The sequence below is a fragment of the Coturnix japonica genome, chromosome 3 (assembly GCF_054131305.1).
Source record: "Coturnix japonica strain WE chromosome 3, WE-NBRP24, whole genome shotgun sequence".
Taxonomy (NCBI): Eukaryota; Metazoa; Chordata; class Aves; order Galliformes; family Phasianidae; genus Coturnix; species Coturnix japonica.
Genome location: NC_140665.1, coordinates 74253793 through 74277537, shown reverse-complemented (window position 1 = coordinate 74277537; position 23745 = coordinate 74253793). Strand labels below are relative to the sequence as shown.

At 37.8% G+C, this 23745-nt stretch overlaps 1 protein-coding gene across 4 annotated transcripts in view; it reads right to left on the bottom strand.

Moving 5' to 3' along the window:
* Nucleotides 1-4947: 4947 nt before the first annotated feature.
* IBTK (inhibitor of Bruton tyrosine kinase) overlaps nt 4948-23745 on the bottom strand; it is a 53989-nt gene continuing 35191 nt past the window's right edge. For 2 of the 4 annotated variants that reach the window (XM_015859009.3, XM_085541949.1), the window contains exons 23-29: nt 23146-23309; nt 21633-21725; nt 20214-20369; nt 15810-15962; nt 8334-8402; nt 8104-8236; nt 4948-6317 (exon numbers count right to left, since the gene is read on the bottom strand). In XM_015859009.3, coding sequence (XP_015714495.2) covers nt 6192-6317; nt 8104-8236; nt 8334-8402; nt 15810-15962; nt 20214-20369; nt 21633-21725; nt 23146-23309 — 894 coding nt within the window. In that variant the 3' untranslated portion in view covers nt 4948-6191. Of the gene's footprint in view, nt 6318-8103; nt 8237-8333; nt 8403-15809; nt 15963-20213; nt 20373-21632; nt 21726-23145; nt 23310-23745 lie in introns of all 4 variants that reach the window. The other 2 variants (XM_015859007.3, XM_085541948.1) reach the window with 1 other exon arrangement.

Genomic DNA, 23745 nt, shown 5'->3' with positions numbered 1-23745 from the left:
TTCCTGCAAAGAAACTATTGCCTCTGCATTTGGTTAAGCCACCCTGTTTAAGGTACGAACATCACACTAGAACTTTCTGGTAACAACCACCATCAGGTTGCCAATGGCACACTAAGCACTTGTTTGATGGAAATATTCGATCCCCAGACAAGTCATTGCCTGTGAACATAGAATGAAACTAAAAGAGAGATGCAACTCAACCACCTTGTGGAGAGCACACAGGTCCTTCAGGGCAGGAAACAGTGGAGCTTACCCCCAACTGGCAGCTCTGGTCACAAGGCTGCTTGCCTCAAAAAGCCCAAGAAAGGGAGAAACAAGCCCTGCTTCAGTAGGATTTGCCTAGATTGGCAGTGGATGCCCCATCCCAGGAGGCGCTCAAGGTCAGATTGAATGGGACCCTATACAGCATCATCTGGTGGGTGGCAGCCCTGCCCATGGCAGGGGGTTGGAACTGGGTTCCCTTCCAACCTAAGCCATCCCGTGATTCTATGGTTTTATTATTTGTGCATAGCTTTTCTGAGCTCAGCTACATGCTCTGTGTATGACTGGGATGGACAGCTGGAAGAAGAGAGTCCCAGATTTTCCCCCAGGATACGGCATGACATTTAGCGCTGAACCTGAATCACCATTTTGTAACTCACACATTGGTGACCTTCTGGAAGGTAACAGCTCCCTGTTACTGTACCTCACAGATACAGTGAGGCTTACTCATTAATATTTGCAGAGTACAGAGAAAATGTTCAGATGAAAAGGTTCACTACTGATTTATGTATATTAAAGAAAGTGAGCTATTATAGTGCCCATGCTATCAAATAAAGAGATTGCACAGTACATAAAGATGGAGATGACAGATAACACGCCAACTCCGTTTGCTGAAGCGGTGCAATATAATTCAATCCTGCAAGTGCAAATAAATCAAAGAGTTATGGTTACGCACACATGCATGCACACACATTCTCTGTCAGCCCTGATTCTGACGGCCACTTGTACAGTGCATTAATGCATTTACAAAGATGGGATCCTGGAAGCCCTGCTGTGTTCACAGCTTGATGGCTTAATTTTATCTTCACAGCATGCTTATATGTGGGCAGCGTGTCTTGTAAACATCTTAAAATATACACAGTAGGAAAAGGACTGGGATTCTGTATATTTTCCTTTCCTTTGCAGTGAAGACAGCATCTAAATGCAGGCTAAACAAATCTGTGAATTTGCACAAACAAAACACAACCTTTGTACTTAACGCAGTCTTTGCATTTTCTTTTTTGCTTGGCTATTACCTGTTGTTCCGAGCGTCGTGACACTAGATGGCATGAGTGTAGTCCTCATACTCAAGTGCTGCGCTGCCATTGGTGACATTTAGCAGTAGTTGGGGTCTGCAGCAGAATGAACTGACAGGCAGAAAATAACCTTAAAAGCTCAGTCACCCTGCCAGCCTGTAACAGCTGATGAATCATTATGTCTGGAGAGAGCTAAGCTGGAGCAAGTTACTGGTATTTGCAGTGTGGTTCTCATGACCTCTTCACTCAGTGTACAGAGATTATGGACAGACTCACAGAACAGATGTAGCTCCTGTGCTTGAAACGAGGGGTGCCAGGCATTCTCCCACCTACAAGAGCATAACCTGTGAAATAGGCAGCTCTTTCCTTGCAGTCAGGATTTACCGACACCCTCCTAAAGAATTACAGGATGCTGAAATGATTAAATTAAGACTCAATTCCTTTAAAGTCACTTTAGTCTGAGGAGATGTAGATATTTAAATGATTTACCATTAAGAGAAACTAGTTAGGGATCCAGTGCATTTGGATTGTTGCATTCTCCATGTCTTCCTACAATAAACTTCGGAGGAACAAGAAGGAAAAAAAAAAAAACAGCAGGAAGAATAGAAAAACAGAAGATTTTGGGGTCAATTTTTCTTGCTTACTTTATTATTTGAGAATGAAAAAGAAGTTATTTTTTCTTTTAAGGTAGCTGACTCTTGGCACTCCAGTTGTATGTTAACACTGCAGAGAAAACACGGTGCACTTGCTGAAGTGTGCTCTTTTTGCTTGCTTGCTTACCTGGTTTTGGATACACGTAATATAACTTACGCAAACAAAGTTAAACAAGCACGGAGAATTGGGTGGAGAGTATGAGGTTCAGCACGTACAAATGTTGAGTTCCACCCCTGGGGAAGAATAACTGCAAACATCATCAGGGACCGACCTGCTGGAAAGGAGCTCTGCAGAGAAGGACTGGGTGTCCTGGTATTCTCCTAACAAAGCTGCCTGAAGGAGATGCTCTGTTGGATAAAGCTTAGACTTTTGGCAATCTGCTGGTGTTACCATGAGAAGGTTAACCAAGAACTTCTCATCCTACTTTCTTAAGGCTGAGATGCAAAAAAACAAAAACAAAACAACAAAAAACCACCCACAATCAACAAATCACCTTCACAAGCCAAATTCCCATCAGAGCAAGCTGAGGGACAAATGGACTGGAACAGGGTGCCCCAAGAGGTGGTAGATATTATAGAATCATAGAATTACCCAGGTTGGAAAAGACGTTGAAGATCATCAAGTCCAACCTCAGCCTAACCAGTACCCTAACTCTAAAAACCCTACACTAAGTCATACCCCTGAGCACCACATACAAACGGCTCTTAAACACATCCAGGGATGGCGATTCAACCACCTCCCTGGGGAGCTTATTCCAGTAATTAACTACCCTTTCTGTAAAGAAGTGTTTCCTAATATCCAACCTAAACTTGCCCTGAACTGCTTTGCTGTATTGTTCCTATAAACATTTTCATACAGAACATACATTATGGTCATGCAAATTTGCTGGCCTTCTACAATTAAGTGCTTTCTCAAAGTTAAATACCTAGAATTACATTCCAAGAATAAACCCAGGAGTGTAAGTATTCCAGTCTATTTTAACCTAGAAAGCAGGTAATGAGGAGGAAGAAGAAAAAAGTTTTGAGTTTCTGAGGCTAAGAACTCGAACATACCTTCAGATCTTGCCAATAACATTCCTCAAAGAACATTCATAGAGATACTAACGACATTGTTCTCTTTGGGTTTAGAAATTTGCAGACATATGACTAACCTTAATGAAGTTTCAAGTTTCATAGTACTAGTCAGTGGTCACAAAGATGTCTGTATTTCACAGTACAGCAGGCAAGCTCTGCTGGTTCCCTCATTTCTGAGGTTTGTCACAGCTAGAACCTCAACAGGAGACAGTAACCTTTTCATACCTTGTCCACATCTCACCAGGGTGAAGGGCACTTTACTTTGTAAATAAAAGAATTTGATTAACAGGCTCTTTAATGGAGTTCTACAGTCTTGTGGTGGAGTACAATGCGTGGTACCCACTCTGAGACCATTTGATACCTTTGTTAAGCAGTTTCCTGTTACTGCAAAGGTGATCATAATGCTATCACCTCGACCTTGCTCATTCTCTAACTTATCATAGAAGTTAAATACTTACAGGTAAAGTTGTTTCATTTTAAAATCAATCTTTCACCTTCTTATTCTGAAAAAGATCTAGTAATCCTGTAAACTGTTCTGACTTAAACTGTTCACATCAGAATAAGCATCACTTCCAGCAACAATAAAGTTCAGATTGTTAAGCAGCTGAAAAACATGACTGCAATACTGGAACAGCCAGTGAAATCTTTTAGTTGAGCACTGCCGAGAGAACTAAGTTTATTCCAACTACTCAAGAAGAGGGAGAAAGAACAACCATTGAACTTCAAAACTTTAAAGGCACAGTGCAACATCCCTGTAGCAAAAGAACCCAACTTTGCTGAAGCCTTTGTAAATAAATCTTGAAGTTTTATTTATCTTTTAACTCTTGGGGGGAAATTCTTGGGGATTGTTCAGTCAGAAAAAGAGAAGGTTCAGGGTTAATAAAGTGTATAAACAGTCAAAGGGGCAAAGGGAAAGAAAATAGAGACAGACTCTTCTCAGTTGAGCCAGTTTGGGCTGGACAGGTTGGACCAGGTAATCTTCAGAGGTTTATTTCAGTCTCAATGATGACGCAGTTAAGACTGACATGACATTAATCTCAGGAAGTGATGCTGTTTTAGATCAAAGCAAAGTATGTAACCAAAGAAAATTTCAAGTCTTACCACTTCCATACAAAAGATATTTACATCTGTTGATGCAATCGTCTTGTTCTGGATTTTAGTTTGGGCCTTTGCGTGTGCAAAAGCATACAGAGTGAGTTAGAAAACACTGTTTCTATTTCCACTAAACTCTGACAGATATAACTGCATTCCAGGCATTTTACACTCTTGAATTCAAAGTTTTAAGAAACAAAAATAGGATCTAAGCTTATTCAGCTTAGAATCAGTGACAACAAAAACAAACTACTGCAATAAACCCAGACTTTAAAAGCAGTCAAGCTCATCATCCTGGGTTGAAAAGGATCTCAAAAATCACCTAGTTTCAACTCCCTGCTATGTTCAGGGTCACTAACCACCAGACCAGGCTGCCCAGAGCCACATCCAGCCTGGCCTTGAATGCCTCCAGGGATGGGGCATCCACAACCTCCTTGGACAACCTGTTCTAGTGCATCACCATCCTCTGTGTGAAAAACTTCCTCCTAATAGCTAAGCTAAACCACCCCTCTCCCAGTTTAAAACCATTCCCCCTTGTCCTATCACTGTCCACCCTCGTATACAGTCATTCCTCCTTGTTTATATGCTCCTTTCAAATACTGGAAGGCCACAATGAGGTCTCCCTGGAACCTTCTCTTCTTCAAAGATAATTTCACTTAATGAAAGAATATTGAAAGAATCACCAGTAGAATTTAATATACAATTAAAATCTACATCTTCCTTTTTCTGTGTAGCTCCAAAATGCCTACAGTTTTTTTTTCATACATAGAACAAGCACTTCCATATTACTCTATACTTACCTGAAGTATTGATTGTACATACACAGTATGTAAAAGTACACTAACTCAAGGTAAATCAAGATCTTATGGTTTATTGCATTTGTTTACAACTTCTGTGGAGGATTTTTTGGTGTAGCTTAACCTGAAACCATTAGACATATCTACACAGCTTTTTTCAAGACTCAACTCTTATCACACAGTGATCAATTCTCTACATTCATCATCTGCAGCTCTCTCAATTCCAGTTTTCCAGAGTTTGTGAGTATTGACGCTATTGAAAAAGTAGAAGTTCAAACACACCTATACAAACAGACAAACTAAACAGAATATTGTAGATAAGGCTATCCTTTTTTCTTTTCTTTTACGTACATATATAGATTTTTTTAAACCAGGCACAGAGAACTTCAGAAAACACAATACTGAAAGCCACCTATGATAATCTCTGCAGGTTAGGCATTCACAAATTCCACGATCAAGCATTCATCCCCATAGCTTCAGCTTTAACAATGAACATACAGATCTTGCATTTCCTCAGCACTTCAAGTGAACCGTACCTTAAACACAGTAGTTCTAAAACTGTACCATAGTTACCAGAATAAGACTACGGATTAGCTAATTAAGTGCCACCATGCTGTATTCAACTGTGTACTTCACAATGGAACTGACTGCTCAAAGGCCAGTCTCACAATGGTGAAAAGAACATGCATAACCAAACTGAGAGCAGGCAATGGTTGGGCACTTAGGTACAGCACAGAGGTCCATCGTGGAGCATGACAGTTAAACATACTGGTCATAGCAGTCAGAAAACCAGTACATACTTACATAAGTTAAGGAAAACTGCATTACCAAACGTGTACTTATACATCAAGTTCAAGCGTGAACTTTTTGCTATATTCCCAGTTTGCCAGAACTCTGAAGAACATAACCCCCCCAAATAAACTTTAAAGATGTATAATTCTGCACAATCAATTCCACATTAAATCACAAAATAAGCACTCAATTTTCAGCCACCTGTAAGTTTAACAAAAAACCATTAAAATTAGCAAACGCATTTCCAATCTACAGCTTCATGTGACACTACTAATTAAACAGGGCTTGTTAAAGAAATTCTCTCAAAACATACATACAATATATGTTGTGGGTGAAAAACACAGTGAACAAATTACTTCCATTACCTCTACCATATACCTACCGATTATGTGCAATTTTTAATGCTGATGTTAAAAGTTACATGATTTATACTTCACCAGTCTCATTCTGCCTGTAATAAGGATTTCAGAAGTGCATGTATAATAGGGGTTGTTTAACAGTACAAATTAGTGCTTGTTCCACATAGGCGTGGCCATAGGTCCCTGTGGAGCCCTTTCAACAGTCACAAATTCATCAGGGTTGTCAAAAGCTTCGTAGTGGATTAACAAATCTTGAATAGCACATTCCTCAATCTGGAACAAAAAAAGAACATGTATTTCAGTGCTAGAATTGCATACATGCCACTAATAGTTACGAACAGGTTGTGGTGGCCCTGAGTACATCTGCTATAGACCTCATCAGGAAGTAGCAGTACCAAAGGTCTCCTTCACACTACTGTTATGCTTGCAGACCTTGGCCCTCAAAGGAGACCCTGATATCTGCTGGAAGGGCAACACAGAAGAACACATATACCTATGACACTGATGGGATAAACTCAAACTGTTAAGAGAGTGTTATGGGAACTTGCCAGTATCACTCCAAGGCCACTGTATAAAATATTTTTGAAGATTGTGGTGTGAAGATAGTCCTGAGGACTAGAAGGAAGCAAAACGTCATCTTCAAGAAGAGCAAGAAGGAGCATCTGGGTACTAACTACCAGTCATCTTCACCTTTATCCCTGGAAACCTGATAAAACAAATCCTCCTGGAAGTTATTTCTAAACACATGCAGGACAGGAAGGCTACCAGTAGTCACAGTACATATTACAAAGGGGAAATTATGCCTAATGAACCCAACAGCACTCTCATCACAGAAGGGTGGCTTGGTGGATGAAGACAAAGTGGTGGACACTGCTTACCTCTTCAAGCCTTTCAACATTGTCTCCCACATCCTCACAGACAAGTGGAAGCATGGACTTGATGAATTTAAGTGAGATGGACTGAAAACTACCTGAATTGATAGTCTTGGAAGATTGTGAACTACGTCTTAAGACATCTTAGTGCAGAGCTGCTAGTATTAAAACCAAGATCAAGACTAGGGTCAGTACTGCTTAGCATCTACATTAATGACCTGTGTAACGTGATATAACACACTGTCGATGAGGTTGTAGATGACAAAATCAGGGGGAGTGGTTGGTACACCAGTGAGCTGTTCTGCCATTCTGAAGGCATCCAGCCTATCTGGGACATTAGCTGAGAAGAACCCCATCAGGTTCAAGAAAGGAAAATGTGAAGTCCTGCTCATGAGAAGAGTGAAACACAAACACATAAACCAGCCAAATGAATGGAAAGTAGGTTGGCAGAAAAGGATTTGGGGTCCTCGTAGGTAAGTTGACTATAAGCCACCAATGTGCTTCTGCATTAAAGAAGAGTCCTTCTATTAGGGACAGGACTTTCAGTAGATTGAGAGAGATGATTCTTCCCCTCAACTGGTGAGAAACATTTAGAGTTTTGGGCCCAGTTATAGAGTCCCCAGTAGTATGAGAGAGTGGGTTCAGTGAAAAGACACAGAAAGGATTAAAAGCCTGGAGTCTCTGATGTGCAAGGAGAAGCTAAGAGAGCTGCAGTTGCTTAGCAAGGAAAAGATTCAGGGAGATCTTAGCAATGTGTATTAACAGCTGATAAGAGAAAGTAAAGAAGATTGAGCTAGATGTCTCGGTGATGTCCAGCAACAGGACAAGAGGCAATGGACAGAGACTGAAATACAGAAAATTTCATTTCAACATGAGAATCTTTTTTCCACTGCTGGACACTGGAATAGGCCTTCCAGATAGGCCTCCATTAGACTAGACAGTTTACAGACTCTGACTGCAACTATTTTGTGATTCAGAAAATCTATTAGCCATGGATTCAATAGTCAATCAAATATAGATCTACCTTATCAAACTGCAACAAGATGTTATTATTAAATGACATTTAACACCATTTTACAAGTGACGCTAAGTATAATGATACATAATTAATGCCAAAAACTGTTTTCTGAAACAGCCAGTGGAAACTCCTGGTGCTAATACCCAGCTGCAGAAACTTAGCACTTTACCTGGATCAAAGCCAAGGGTTTTTCTCTGCTCCTAATAAGAGCAGCTTCTTGCTGGCGCTCTTCCTCTACAATAGATGCAAACATGACAGGTGCCACAACGGAAGAGTTAACTGGTGATGTTGCTAACCAAGGACTGCAAAAAAGCATAAGACATTATGAGGCAACATTTAGAACAGTGACAGCACAACAGAGAGAAAACAAATTCTGGAATCTAAGTGAGTCAAACTTACTTATGGCTCTCCAGCTGAGGCGAATCCAAAACGTGGCCTTCCGGACCTGGGCTACTTCTAGCTGTGCATCTGGAAAAAGGTAAGAAAGGAGGGTGGAAGTCACTAACAAAGGACTTTCCTCAATCACAATTAAAAATTCAAAGTAGCTAGTTACAAATTTGTACTTTTTTCCCCAGAAGATAGACATTATAAAGTAAGACCAAGTTTGTCTTTAAACGCGATATTGTGACATGAGGAAACACTGATACTCATTTCTGAATGCCAGAACTTACTGGATTTTCAGTTTGAGCTCTGGCATTTCCTAACATTTGAGCACTTGAACAAAAACACTTCAAAAAATAACACACACACACACTTAAACCTGTAAAATATTCAATCGAGTTATGCACTGACAGCACGCACTGTAGATCTGTTTGAAATTTGCATGGAAAGAAACACGGCTTCAAGATAGAAAAATCTTGCATTTAAATCAAAAAGTTCATGTAAAAAGAGCCAGTGCTACAAAAGCACAAGCAAAATATTTCCTCAAGTATAAGCCCAGAAAATATGGACTTCCAGGGTACGTCCTGCAACCACCTCATATTCATATGTGCATGTAACTAGAATTAACCGAATCGGAAAAAAATCCTGAAATAACAACACAGAATTGCCAAGAAGGAAGATTCCATTCTAAGATGTTAACCCGTCTACAAAAATAAGTCAAGTTAGGTATATTCTATGCCTTAAGACATAGTATATTTGACAAAATAATAGTACATCAATAAGAGAGACTTATTCTTGTTATTTAATCTCTCTCTTTGGCAACTTCTGCAATTTCCAGAACTCTAAAAAAGTTTTATAGCATACTATGAAATGCTAACTGACTTTTCTGAATTATTCTATGGCATTGCAAAAATTCTAATGGCATTGGTATTTCAATAAATCAGTCTCAATTTTCTTTATGGCTTTGGTAATCCTCTGTAAGTGGCCACAAACTCTTGGAAACAGGGAAACATCTACAGAAAGCTATCTAATAAGAGAATTCCAGTAACTACTAAGTTCTCTGCCTGGAATTTTTTCCCCACAACACAACTCCAAGGACAACAAGAACCATGATTCCTACTGCTAAGCAATAAAGGCAAGATCTCAAAAAACTTGAAAAGGAACATCCATTACCAGAAATGACATTTCAGTGAACCATGCCCAGCCTTATGTCACAAAACGTAATCTTGCCCACCCAACAGCCAACTACTCAAAGAGCAGAACAAACACAACCATTAACATTTGCCAAGGCATAACAGTGGACTTTCAAAATAGGCTCTATGCAGTGTCACTCCAATGAATCAAGCCCAGCAGATCCACCTTCTGCCAGCTCACACTGCTTCTCTGTTTCCACTGGAAAAGTACAATTCACATGAGTCAAGATGAGACTTCACCTCCATTTTAAGTAATGCTGATCATATCAGACACTAACAAGAAAGTCAGTGCAACAGTGCATAGGGAAGAAGTCAAGAAGGTATGAGGTATGGTACTTTCCAAACTGTCTGTTTCTGGGTAACTACTATTCCAGAACTTCTGAAAGAACTGAACCATGAATCAACAGCTCCATGACAAGAGTGATCAAATCTGCTCTACCATTCTCCACATTGATCATCCGTAGAGTTGCCAGTTCCTTTCACTTGGCATTATTAATTTGCAATGCTTTTTTCCATGAGGATCAAAGAATACTTGGGGAAAGAAAGTAGAAAAAAAGTTTTTGTTTTTCTTTAAATCTCTGGTAAGAAAGAAACAAATGGCAGCTTAGAAAATCCTATTTTACTTTACAGAAGTATCAGGTCATAACAGGTAAACATGGTAAATATGGAAATTTTTTAAGGAGCTAAGTGCCACAAAAACTTTTTATTGTTTTTGTTTTTTTAAATCAATTTCCAATACCTCTCTTTTCTAGCTTACTTCCTACTCACATTGCAGCCACATTATTCATAATTTTACAGAGTAATTTATCTAAAAGAAATATCATAAGTTAGTGGATAGAATAAGCAGCAATGCTGAAACTAACAAACAAAATTAGGAAATCTCATTAACTTTGCAAAGAAGAAACAGCATGACCATGGAACAAAGCAATGGGAAAGAAAGTTCCGTACAAAGAAAAAGACTGAAGGGAAACTATTTAAGCTAGGCACTTTTCTGCTTGAAGAAAACAAGTAGAATCCCAGGTGTACTGAACACAACAGTGAATCAGAAGTATGTCACTGGAAAAAAAAAGTAACTCAAAACAATGTTGTGTAGCTTGGTTCAAATCACAACAACCAATTTTGTCACCATATACCACATTGGATGAAGCTTATTTGGAAGACCTTTAATTTTCATCTCTTAGGTTCAAGGAAGATGAATCTAAATTACTATACATACAGACAAGAACAATTTCTCATTACAACTAAAGAAAGCTAAACATTATACCCATCTTCAAGAAGGACGTGGGAAACTGCAGACTGAGCAGTAACACCTCAATCCTTATAAAGGATGTTGAATTAATCCTTTTCTAAGTCATTTCTGGATGTAGCACCACTGGCAGATTTTGCCTGAACAACATAGCTACCTTCTACAATAAGATGACTGGCTCTGCAGACAGAGAGCAAAGAACGTCACTTTATTTGTCTTTTGCAAGCCAAGTCCTTATGCTCAGCCTGTACATACAGTGTATCCTTATAATCGGTCTAAAAAATGTGGACAAGGCATATGAAGTACAAGATAGATGGTTCTGGATGAACTGTATGAAACCCAACTGGAAACCAACTATTGGTGATGGTCCTCAAGGACTGATATAACATTTAATGTCTTCACCAGTTATTTGGTGGTTGGATAGAGTGTACTCTCAGCAAGGCCACAAATAGATGGGGACAGGCCAGGGGCGCACATGCTGGATGCTGAGTTGCCATTCAGAAGGACCTCAAGAAGCTGGAAAATGGAAAAACAAGGCAAATGTGAAGTCAAATATTTGAAAGAGAGTGTCCCCAGAAAGTAGTACAGGACAGAGGATAACTACTTAGAAAGAAGCCTTGTAGGAAAGGACTGATGTAGTCTTGGTAGGCAGCAAGTCTAAGATGAATCAGTACATGTCCTTGCAGCAAAGGCTAAAAGCATACTAGTCTGTACTAGCAAAAGCACAGCCATACGGTCAAAAGAAATTATTCTTCCCTGCTGTGCTGTATTTATGAAACTACATGCAGAGTATCGTATTTGTGCACCTGAACACAAGAAAGATGTCTGCATGCTGGAAAACATCCCATACAGGACCACCAAAATTAGGGACAAGTGACAGAAAGAAGAGCTGAAAACAACTGTATGCTTGCAAAGAGAAGGTCTCATTGTTGACTTCAACTATATAACATGAATTCTGAAAAAACAAGCAGCAAACATTTGCTTAGTGGCATATGAAGTAAGAAGTAGTAGACACAAACTGCTAAATGGGAAATCCCAGTTAGATATAGAAAGAAAATCTACTGTAAAGATGATCCTACCCTTGAATATGTTGTCTAGAAATGCTGAGGTATCTATACCCTTGGAAATATCACATATCAGTTGGGCCAGGCCTTGAACAACATAATTTAGCCACAGCTATGTTAAGCAGGAGGCCAGCTGACAGCATCTAAATTATTCTATGATTTCAACAATGGGACCACTTTTGTCTGAAGACTAGCTAAATCAGCTTCCAGTTTTTATTTCAGATAATAAAGACTATAAGAGAATTAAAACAAAAAAACAAAAAAACAACCAAAAACCAAGAAACAACAAACAAACAAACAGGAAAGAACCAGAAAAGAAAGGACAGACAACCAAAGAAGGCATCAGTTTCTGCTTGCTTGTTCATTTAAGTAAGAGCATGTCTGCACATCTTACTGAATGCCATTACTCTGATGTCATCTCTCTACTTCATCTCTTTCTCAGACTCTCCTTGCAATGCTCACCTTACTGCACATATGACAATAACCTGCACCTCTCCAGCCATCTGAAAGATACTCTCTGCTCCTCACCCATAATCCAAAGAACTCATAGCACCACTAGAAACAAATCCAAACAGATTGTTTCATTTAACCTGTTTGAGTACAGATAAAAAGACTGCTTTTCAGAGCAGGAAGGAAAAACAAAAACTATACACATGCAGACTTTCCCTAACTGCAGTGAACAGTTCCAGTGTCACAGCACACTCTAGTGTTCAATTAAAAGACAAGTGTAACTACCTGTGTCATCTACCTCAATTTAAGTGATGCTTTAAAATGTAGGAAACACAGATATTTTGAAGCTGTTTGTACATATGTACATTTGTGCATCTTGCTAGCAAGATACTTACACCAGATGCTAAATCAATTGCAGATATTTCAGCATGCTAGATTAATTCCTCAGCTGGCATCAAAATAAATAGGAGAAATGGAACAGAGGGGAAATGAGAAACAAAGATATACAGAAAAATGGAAAGAAAAAAAAAAAGCCTAAAAACGCAGAACTTGGAAAGATGGAAGTCTAGAAAATTAAAGACTGATGCAGAGAAGTAAGTGCATGGAAACAACAGGCCAAGTATCATCAGTACTGAACTGGCCTGATTAACTCAGTTGGCTGAACTTGCCATGACTCCTGCCCAGACACTGTGATGTCCTAGCACTTAACTTCCTGATGTTTCTTGAGAATTTCTTCACTTGAAGCCATTTCAGGTCTACTGCCTCAAAGATCTAATAAATGCTCTAAGAAAAAGAACACAAACACTGGTCTCTTGCAGAATCTCTTGGGTTTTGCTGTGCCATTTGACTCATGTACTAGCTATTAGCTCAATATTAGCCACGCCAAAACCAGGCCATTCCCATGCAAAGCCAGAGAGATGTGTTTCCACTAAGACTCTTTACTGCTCCCTAGAGTAATGTAATAAAGACAATCTGGGCAGCCACAAAAAAAAGTCAAGTCACATCAGGCCTATGTTTTTAGCTTCAACTGTGAGCTACACTCACACAGCTGTGCAGCGTAACTCCCAAGACTAAGTTGTCCCTGGAAACAATGTAGCCACATCCACTTGGCCCAGTTTTCGAGCTGATGAGCCTCTGGACCCAATCCAGTTCACATCTCCACATTCATGACATTTTTCATCTGCAGAAACTGGAAGATGACAACGTATGGGAGCATGTTTACCCCTTCCAGTGTAAAAACATGAAGTTTCACATTTCATCCAAAAGAAGAAAAAAAAAAAGAAAGCTGACACAGTAGTTGTGCAAGTTTCTTCAGTGTCCCATCAGTAGGCCTGACATTCAGAGACAAGGATTCCTTATGCTTTACAAACATTCAGTTTCCTTTCCTTAAAAAGGAAGAGGAAAGGGTGCAGATAATGAATCTTTACTGAAACAGCTCTTGAAGTCTGCTGGCAAAAATCAGAGCTTGCTGTGACAGGAGCTGACAGTCAAAGAATAAAACTAGCTCAAAGTAGAAACCTTAATCCTTACTCCAGATGGATGAACCTCGATCCTTTATACCTAACAGAAAGAAATAAGCATCTTTAGAGACAATTCAAAACAATCTGAAATAGCTCTGGAAGTGCCCTTTTTTTCTGACTGATGATAGACAATCTAGCTTCCCGCTAGTTTAATATATCATTTTCAGGCAGCTAACGTATTATGCCTGGATTCAGCTCAAAGAATCCAGTTTAGAGCCCGCAGACAGGCCAGACTGAACAGACTAGACAGAGCAAAGCAAAAGGAAATTAAATGACTTTATGGAGATCAGAGACCACGTGACAAAACTATTAAGAGCATCCAGTGTATGTTCCCTTATCACCAGCTCACACTCTCTCTCACGTGATCAGAAGTTTTACTGCTTTGGTAGAAACTAAACTAGTAATACCTGTTATTTCTGCATGTTTGTGTAAGTGCGTCTCCACTTACCACAGCTGCCTCAGCTTTATTTCGCTTTCTGAAGGAAACTTCTGCCACACTTTCCAAATCCCTCTTCTCTCCTTTAACACCATCCCCCTCACATATTTCTTTATTTTTCCACTCATTTTTGCTCTTTAACTACCAATATGGCACATACTACTTCCACTATAGAGTCAGCACTTTCTATACAATTGAGCAACCAACAGGGAGGCCCAGCAGAACTGACTTTTCCTTCTTGTACAGGCAATTTTTTGGAGTGGGACAGAACAGATGTTCTTTAAAAAATAAAAAAGGATTGAGTTGTAATGTGTACCTGGGACCTCCGTGCACCAAAAGGCTCTGCAAACTCTTCTCCCTTTAGTCAAGTTGTTGGTGGCACAGTTAATTTGTAAGAAAGAGCTGTGAGAAGATGCAGTCGGACTGCCCCTCCTCACTGATTATAGCCCTGACTTCTAGATCTGAGCTCACCTGTCTCTCACCCTTACAAATGTATCTGTAGTCGCTGACTGTGGCCCATACTGGTCACCAGCAGAGAGCCTGCCATGCTCCCCTCTGGCACAGTGGGGGTGTGCCATGCCAGCCTTGCTGCTACCTGAATCCTCCAGTATGGCAGAGCAGCCAGACTTTGAGGTTTCTAGATGGCAGGTAGGAAAGTCAGTAAGGTTTTCAAACCATCTGTCTCTTAAATATATTTTAAATGCCTTGTGTTTAAAATTCCTGATGATAAAGCAAAGAGATGCAGGTGGATGACAACTTGGTCATAATTACTTTCAGAAATTAGGCTGATATTTCTTTCCTCTCAGCTTAGATAGTAACACTAATCCCAAAACATAGATTTTATTGAAGAAAGCAGAATGCAGGGACAAAACAATTCAACCAAAGAACAATGTACATCTAATTATCATACAGGAATTTACATAGACATCAAAACAGGTCACTTTTGTCCTAGAATTATAGTATCCCACTGATTATAATACACAAACATAAATGATACATCAATATTTCAGTAAGCCTTCTGGATTGTTTAGGTGCAATTTTTCATGCAATGAATCAGCTTGTAAAACAACTCAGATTAAGGACTGCTCTGTGTTTGAATAAATGAATTTTATTCACCCACTGGTTACAGAAAAATACTCTTAAGCAAAACTCTGTTTTATGCATGCCATATCTGAATCCCAGAAGATATTTTTCTATCTTCTGCAGAAATTAGATGTTTTCAATTTTTATACACACATATATGTACATAGATACACAAGCATTTTGTTAGTAGACTGAAGTGTTTGTGTTCATGTGTGTGTATCTATATGCCCACATATACAAATACTTCTAACTATAAACATAATACTAGCAGTGGCATTATATTCCTTAAGTCTAATTCATTTTCTATTTATAATAGTATTCCATGCATAAAATCCTATTAATATTAAAACACTACTAGGAGAATACTTTAAGGATTTAAAAATTAAAAAAAAAAAAAAAAAGGCAATTTTATTCTTTCAAATTCCTGCAGAAATTTAAATAGGCTACTATGATTCTGGCATAGGAGTTGTTATTCACAGTTAGGAAAAGACTGCTCTCTTACCTTGTGGTGCTCTGGACTGGTGAATCCTCAGCTCCTTTATATCCAGCCCTCTTGACAGTAGTACCAGGTAAATTATTTGCACTCATATATTTTTCTTCCTCCGTTACAAGATCACGGAATGATTTCGGCAAAGCAGAATGCAATGAAGATGACCTTTTGGATAAATAGGTAATTAAAGACATACATATATGTCATCCCTTCAAATGTATCAATTTGGGTCATATTGTGAAACACCAGATACATTTTAGACTTTGACAAAAATCAGCAGACACAGCTGCAGAGCAGAACCAAGACAGTGAATGAGTTACTCACAGCTATTGGAGGTTCTAAACATCCCTTAAACCACAGTGAAATTCGCAAAACTGATATGATTAGTTTTCTTTTACTTGCTTAAGTATAATGTACACTGGTACTGAATGAGAGTTCAGTATCTCTCAAAAACAGAATGAAAATACATCCATTTAGAATAATAAACAGTATGAACATTTTCTGATCCATAAACCTTTATTTACAGAAATCAAGGTAGTTGCCCTCAGTTTCATTCTTCCCCATCAAGACTTTAGATTTAATTCCCCATAAATTTTCCTACATTTAACTTTACTAACCACAACAGCCCTACCTAATTTCAAAGGTCTATTTACAGTATGCCAAATACTAGAAATACGTACTAGAATAACAGTTCTGCTTGTCATGAACTCAGAAGGTAACAGATCAATTATAAATATTACTGCAGTAGAACAAGCTACTAATTGTGCAACTACCACAAGGAGAGGTACACTTGAAGTCAAAGATGCTCACACTACATCAATGCAGTATAAAAATTGACAAGTATCAAGGGAAAAAAATGTTACAACAAAAGTATCTGAATGCTATATATGGTATCTGAGTCATACACTAGAATACGCAGCATCAAGGGCTTTTTTTTGTTTGTTTTTCTTACTGCATGAGCTGCACCATAGTCATATAAAGTGGAATGGGAACCACTAGGTGGAACTTGGAGTCATTCCACGCATCCTCCATTACAACTATCAGCTGACTTACAAGAACCACAGAAAGTGTTTTACCAGAACTTCCCCAAGCTTATTTATACCAAGTAGGCAAATAGCTCTCTAGGGATCTGCCATCACATGAGCCTTGTGTTGCTAACAGTTTAAATAGCCTATCTGTCTTCATGAAAATTCTGTACTGAAGTCAGACTCACCAGCAATCCAGAACCAAAATAAACACACACCATCAACAACAAAAAAGCCAATAATGTGATTGTGGCATTCTTAACGACTCTGATCCTATCCAAAACAATGGGGATGGCATGAAATGGTTTAGCTTAAACTACTACAAATTTTCTTAACAATAATAACTCTCAGTTTGCCTGACACACTGTCACATACCTATTTAATATGTACCATTTAAATATAATTTAAACATTATCCACTAAAAAAAATGAAAGAGGAGAAAGTTTTTCTCATCTGTAACTGCAAAACATCCAAGTGTCAGGTTCCAAGACATCTGCTGATGTTTCATAATAAGCTAAAATATCAACAAACTGAATACCTAAGCATAAAAAAAACCCCACGTCATATATATGAGTTCTCAATAAAGATTTCAAATTTATACTTCCATTCTTGAAAAACCACAGGTTCTCTCAAGTTTAAAAAACAAAACCAAAACACAACAAAAACAAAAGGCCTACCACTCAAGATCAAAATCTGGAGAACTAAGAAATTCAATACAAATACCTATCTTCTTCTACTTCATATTCTCCAAGTATTATTTTTTCTTGCTTGTCTTTTTTATTTATTGGGTTTTTTTTCCTCCCTTATTTTCACCACCTTCACAGGAGGTAGCATAGCTCCAGACCACTTCCCAGCTATGAGACTGGAGGATGCTTTTGGTGGAAAAGTTGGGCATGGTGTACAATATACTGAGCATTAGTCAAACAAAAATGAGTCGGAAGGTCCCACACCCTTCTGGCAAGTGTTCTCACTGCACATCCAAGATGAATATCTTATTTAATTGGAATGCAAGCTCTATGGCTTTGACTGTATTGAACGCATGGAAACCTCCATGTATTGCCAGAAGCACTCTAACAGTCTTTTGTGAATTTACAGACTGGATCTTTGCAAATATGGTATTAGAGGAGTAACACTTCTATTTTAAATAGAAAAAGCTGCTTTGAACAACTGATGACTTGCCTTCTGAAGCTTAAAGTTTCTTCAACAAATGCTTTTTTACAGCAGCTAGGCATAATTTGAAATGTTTATTTACCTCTCACTAGCTCTTTTCTAAAACTTTGGAGCTACCAGCAGTTTCCAGATCAGCAGCCAGAACATTGCTAAGGAACATACAGAATAGTCCATAGTGACCACACAAGCAACAGCCTGGATTCCATCTTCCTGATGTATACGCCCATTGGCACTTCCACTTAAGACTGACTGTGTAACACAGTAGAGCCCAGCTACTTTCAAGAATGGTTCAATGAAAAGCTCAAGAAAACTATGTATTTTCTGGACTGACCTAAGTCTACTCAGAAAAACAACAACAAAATAATAATAATTTAAAAAAAAAAAATCAGTCAATATTTGCTTTTTAACTGTAAGGAAAAGTTTACAGGTATTTGGTAGCTTAAAAGTAAATAACATTCAATAGGTAAAGAATTAGCTATAAGAGAATAGATCAATAATTTGAATAGTCAGTGCAGCCCAACGAGATGGAAATTATGCTCCATATTTTATCAGCTTCTCTTACTATCTTATTTTCTATATTCAGAAGAAAATAATCTAGAGGCATTTATTGCACATGATTAAGTTGATCAGTACAAATACATCTAATGAGTCACGTATCTTACACTATAAATTAGGACTCAAGGAACAAAAACATTTCTGAAGATATTCAGTTAACAAGATAAACTCCTCAAAATGTCTTCCAAAGCCTACCTCAGGTTCTGTAGTACCTAATAGTTGTGTATGAAGGAGAGAAGAGGAAGACAAACCCATACAGTTACAATCCCACGTTATCTCACAGCCCCTTGCCTTGGCACCCAAAATAATCTGCCATAAAACAAAACATAAAGCTTTACAATATTTATGTAACAAAAATTGGAAGTGACTAATGACACTTAAGATGACTCACTGAAACTACCCTTGAAACACCTACAGCAGCAATCACTAACATCAGAGCAAGCCATGGCAAGGGATGTTTGGTGAAGTTCAGGCAAGAGTCACTAATTCAGATGAAAGGTCCCTGCTCTTATTGGATGCATGAGGAGAACAACCGACTCACACAGATCCCAGTCCACATAATTAACAGCCATACTGATCTCACACATCAGCATGGACATCCCCAGTGCAACCCATCAGGTGGTGTACAAGTGGAGGACTTTCCTTACATGCCAACCACTGATGGGCATAAAGTCAGTGGGTTTGTAAGGACACGTGAACTGATATGAGCACGAGTGACCTGTGTACACTGTCACTGTAGATGTCAGGTTACACACTGCTTACTCATAATTATAACGTTAGTAATAAGATTAAAACCAGTAGCTAAAATTCTGCTGTAGCGACATACCCCTGTGAATGTAAGTTGGACGCTGGAAGTACACAGAGTATAATTTTCTTTTTAATAATCAGCTCATTATAAACAGATGCCTACAAAGACTTCTTGCCCCTGCTTTCATAAATCCTTGGTGGAATCCTAGCCATCATAGATATTTATTCTTCAAGTAAATAAATATATTAAATTCACATCTCTCATTGCTACTTGTACAGTTGCACTTCTAAGATTTCATCCTGTACCAACTCAAATTGTGAAAAAGAAATCTTAAAATGAGGCAAGCTGCAATCTTTCACTGCTGCAAACCCAGATTATAAATAACTGTTCTGTTTGATACAGTGGCATTTATTTAAACATTTTAATTGTGTGAAATATGCAGTAAAGTCATTTTAAACACATTACATTCCACAAGAATCCTTAACACTAGTATTTATCACTAACTTACTCTAACCATTTTAGCCCATTCCTCCAGGAAGGACTAACACTTTTTTTTCCTTTTTGACAGAGAAAAGCAGCATTCCTAATGGTTATTAATAATCCCTTCCTGACTATTTCAAAGCTTTGTTCAACCTTCTTTTTCTTTATATCACTTGAATACCACCTGCAGATACCACATCACACACAGACAAAAATCAGATGGGACAGTGCCTACTGACTCACCTGTAGCAGAACATTAAACAACTGCTAAGCTCTAATTACTGCATGTCCCCATCCCCAATGGACTTACTACCAAACAGACACAAACAGGGTTATTCTTTTTAATGAACAGGTCATTTATTGAAGAAATTGCTTCTAAGAAATTATTTAAGGAAGAAATATCCAAAACTGAGAAGTGATTTTTAAAATGTAACATACCATGCATTTCCTAGCTTCGTGACTTTCGTAGGTGTGGGTGGTACGGTTATTAGTGGAGTAGGCTCTGTGGTGCTAGTTACAGACCCATTATCTTTTGCTGCCAATGCAATCATTTTCCTTTGCTTCTGAGAAAGCTTAATTCCATGAGAAGTCATTCTGCTGTGAATTGATATTGCAAAGAGACATGTGAGATAAGTGTCCTATCAGATGACTTGCCTTTAACCTTGCACACTAAATGGAGAAATATTCCTTTCCTAGACCAAAATACTGTTTTAAGTGCAGTGACTATAGGCCAGGGGTGGGCTGGATGGCTGAGGAGCAAAAGGAGGATCAAAAAGAATCAAGCGACAAAAAGAAACCATAAAACTATCCCATACTGATTCCTACAAATGAAAATATGCAGAGAAGGAAAAAAGTCTCTAAGAGAGGTCTACCATCAGATGAAGACTACTTTTTAGATTAGTGACTTGTTTTTCTTAAAGACCATTTGAAACTTGCTTCCTGAAGCCAAAAATATTCTTGCGTAAAAATGTATACAACAGAATATAGCCATTTTCTTTTCTATTTAGTGATTTGTATTTTAAGCTATTTGGATTCTTCATTCTCAGCTGTTTGGCTTACAGCTTCAAAATCTACCCAGAGAACAAGCCTTTATAAGGAAAATAAAACAAACCAACCAAATTTTTTCTTCACAATTACCCTAAGCATTTCTTACTGACTAGATAACATATTTCTCTCTTATGAAATGCAGAAACTCATCAAAGCATTCCAGGGCTATTTTCCTGGCTTTCTTTTAAAAGAAAATTACACTTTAAAGGTGCTGAAGTTACCCCCAGTTCTCTTTCATATGTCACCACTTAATAAGTATCTGCTTTAACTTACTGACTCCTAAGAACACCTATTTCTTTCATTGTATTTGAGAGGTACTTTTCAAAGCAAGAACCACCCTTGCTTCTGACTGAGCAAGAACTATGAATATCAATGTATCAGGTGCCAGGGGAGGTCAGAGAATACAAGACAAGAAATACACTTCAGGATTGAGTATACTGTGGTCCAGAAGTAATTTCTTAAGTGCTGTGGATGAGAAAGACTTAATTATTTTTGGTTGAAAATAATGCAGTTCAGAAAGCAGGCCAATTATTTAACACAATAATTTCTAATGTGCAAGATGTGCCTTTGCAGTAGTGACCAAAGAAGACTGCAGTAAAATAAAGGGATAAATTCTGAATCCCTCAATAAAAAGCTGAGTGAACAGAGTGAAAAGTGAACAACATCTTTTCTCCTGCTCCTTTTCAAGTATGAAATAGCAGAACCACTGAGTAAATTCATAATGGCCTGCTCTCACACTTTTCTTTTATAGATTTTTGTTGGATTTTTTTGTTTGTTTATTTGTTTTTGTGGGTTTTTTTTTTCACTAACCTTGAATTTGTCTTTGGCATAGTTCCACATTTCTGCATATTTTCTTCTATTTCCATGATAGTTCTTAGATCCATAGCAGGAGGGCTGACAGGGCTAAATGAAAAATCAGAAGTTACCTTCCAAGGCACTCATTTTCACTTACATTCCATACTACCAACCTTCTTTGAAATTCTCTATATCACACTTAAGATCGGTAATCATATAGTTTATGTCTGTTTCCTCCATTATGGCAAATCACAAATACAATGTTTCTGACAAAAATTTCATAAATATATACATATTCAAGAACATGCCATAAAATACTCAATATGCTATTAAAAAAAACCTGAACTATGATTGCTTTTAAAAAAATCAGATGCCTAAACCCAGGATTCTTATTTAGCAGTCAACTGGTCATTTTAAGTATAAAAAGGCACTGCTCACAGCTATTTCACGAAGACTGAATTAGATCTTCCTTTGAAGAGCCTGTTTAACATTACTTCACATCGCAGTGAAATTTGGAAGCTCTCTCCAAACACCACCTACATTCTCAAACATTAGAAAACCATTTCTTTTTTGTAAATGATCTTCCTGAAACATCTGTAGAAATGAATGCAAATTAAATCCAGACATTTCTAAAATTTACGCAGAACTAGAAATTAAAACCTAGGTATTTGAAGACTCTTGTAAACAAAATTTTGTTACAACGAGATTCAAAGACAAACTCTGAAATCACACATACAAAGCACTTTGTATGCCTCTCCCTACAGGACTAAGCAGTGAATTAATTATGTTTCAATTATACTTCAACCAAACATACTATTTACCCTTAAAACACTATCTGCTGTCTGCCTTTTTTTGGATATCAAGTGCTAGCAATACTAGAAAAAGCAAAGAAAACATATAAGGAAAATCCATAAAGGTACAGGGATATTACAACAAACGCCTAGGGTTTGTTTGTTCCTTCTCACTTGAATCTTCTAAGGAACATTGGGCAAGAATTCTAACAGATGAAGGTAGAACTTCTTTCAATCATGTCTAAATACCAAAGAGTCTCTGCACAAACTACGCTTGCACAAATATCTGGCAAGATAAAAGTCTCAATGGATTCTGCTGTCTAAACTATACATTTCAGAGTTTGGACTTCTAATTTCTATAGATTAGCTGTATTCACAAAGCAACAGAGAAGAAAACTCTGGAAAATTATCACGGTGTGATTCCTTAAGTCCTTAACCTCTTCTCTATTCAACTTTTACTAACAATGAGGCAAGACGAACCTTCAGTCTACTATGGTATTATTATTCCTCTTCCATATGCAGATACTGCTACAGATAAAAATTAATAGTCATTTATTTTATTAATGTATCAGTTAAAGCTTCAGTGCTGATTTCTCACAGACCACTGTAGTCTAAAAGAGTGGCTTACAAATGTCGAAGCACGATAGTGGTTCCAACAGGATGTTACTAGCACTCACAATCATATGAGGAAGAAATACTGACAGTAAGCTAAGTAGGTACCACAATAGTTACTCCACCTGAAACTGCTTGCTACCCAATTGGGAGAAGTTGCAGAGCTGTTTTTGGTACTGGGAATGGACTGTGGAACAGACTGTGTCAATGCTGATGATCCCTTGTATGACTTCATCTCCTTGTTCTGTTGAGAGGCTTTTGTAACCAGACTGCATGCTTTATCTTTCATCTGGAAAAAAAAAAAATAAAAAAAAGAAATAAAAATAAATGAAACACACAAAGCCAGAAAGCACACTATAAGTATTCTTACATTCTTCCCCACAAAAAAAGGAAGTCAACACTATAAGCTATAACCATAGCTACATATATATACATATATATAAAACATATATCTATGTGTAACTATATATACAACATTATAACACTATAACTTGGAATGGCATGCATAAGATAAAAGATCTTAATAAAAATAACATAAAAACAGGCAAAATATTAGTGAATCTCTGCTCAGTTTTATTTGTATCTCTCTTTTTTTTTTTTTTTTTTTAATACATACTCCACTCTGAATGATGTAAGTCCAAATGTGTATCTTGATAATAGAAAATTTACTCCAAGATGTTTTATTTCTAAAGCTGTGAGACAGGCAGAATTATTTCTAATTTATT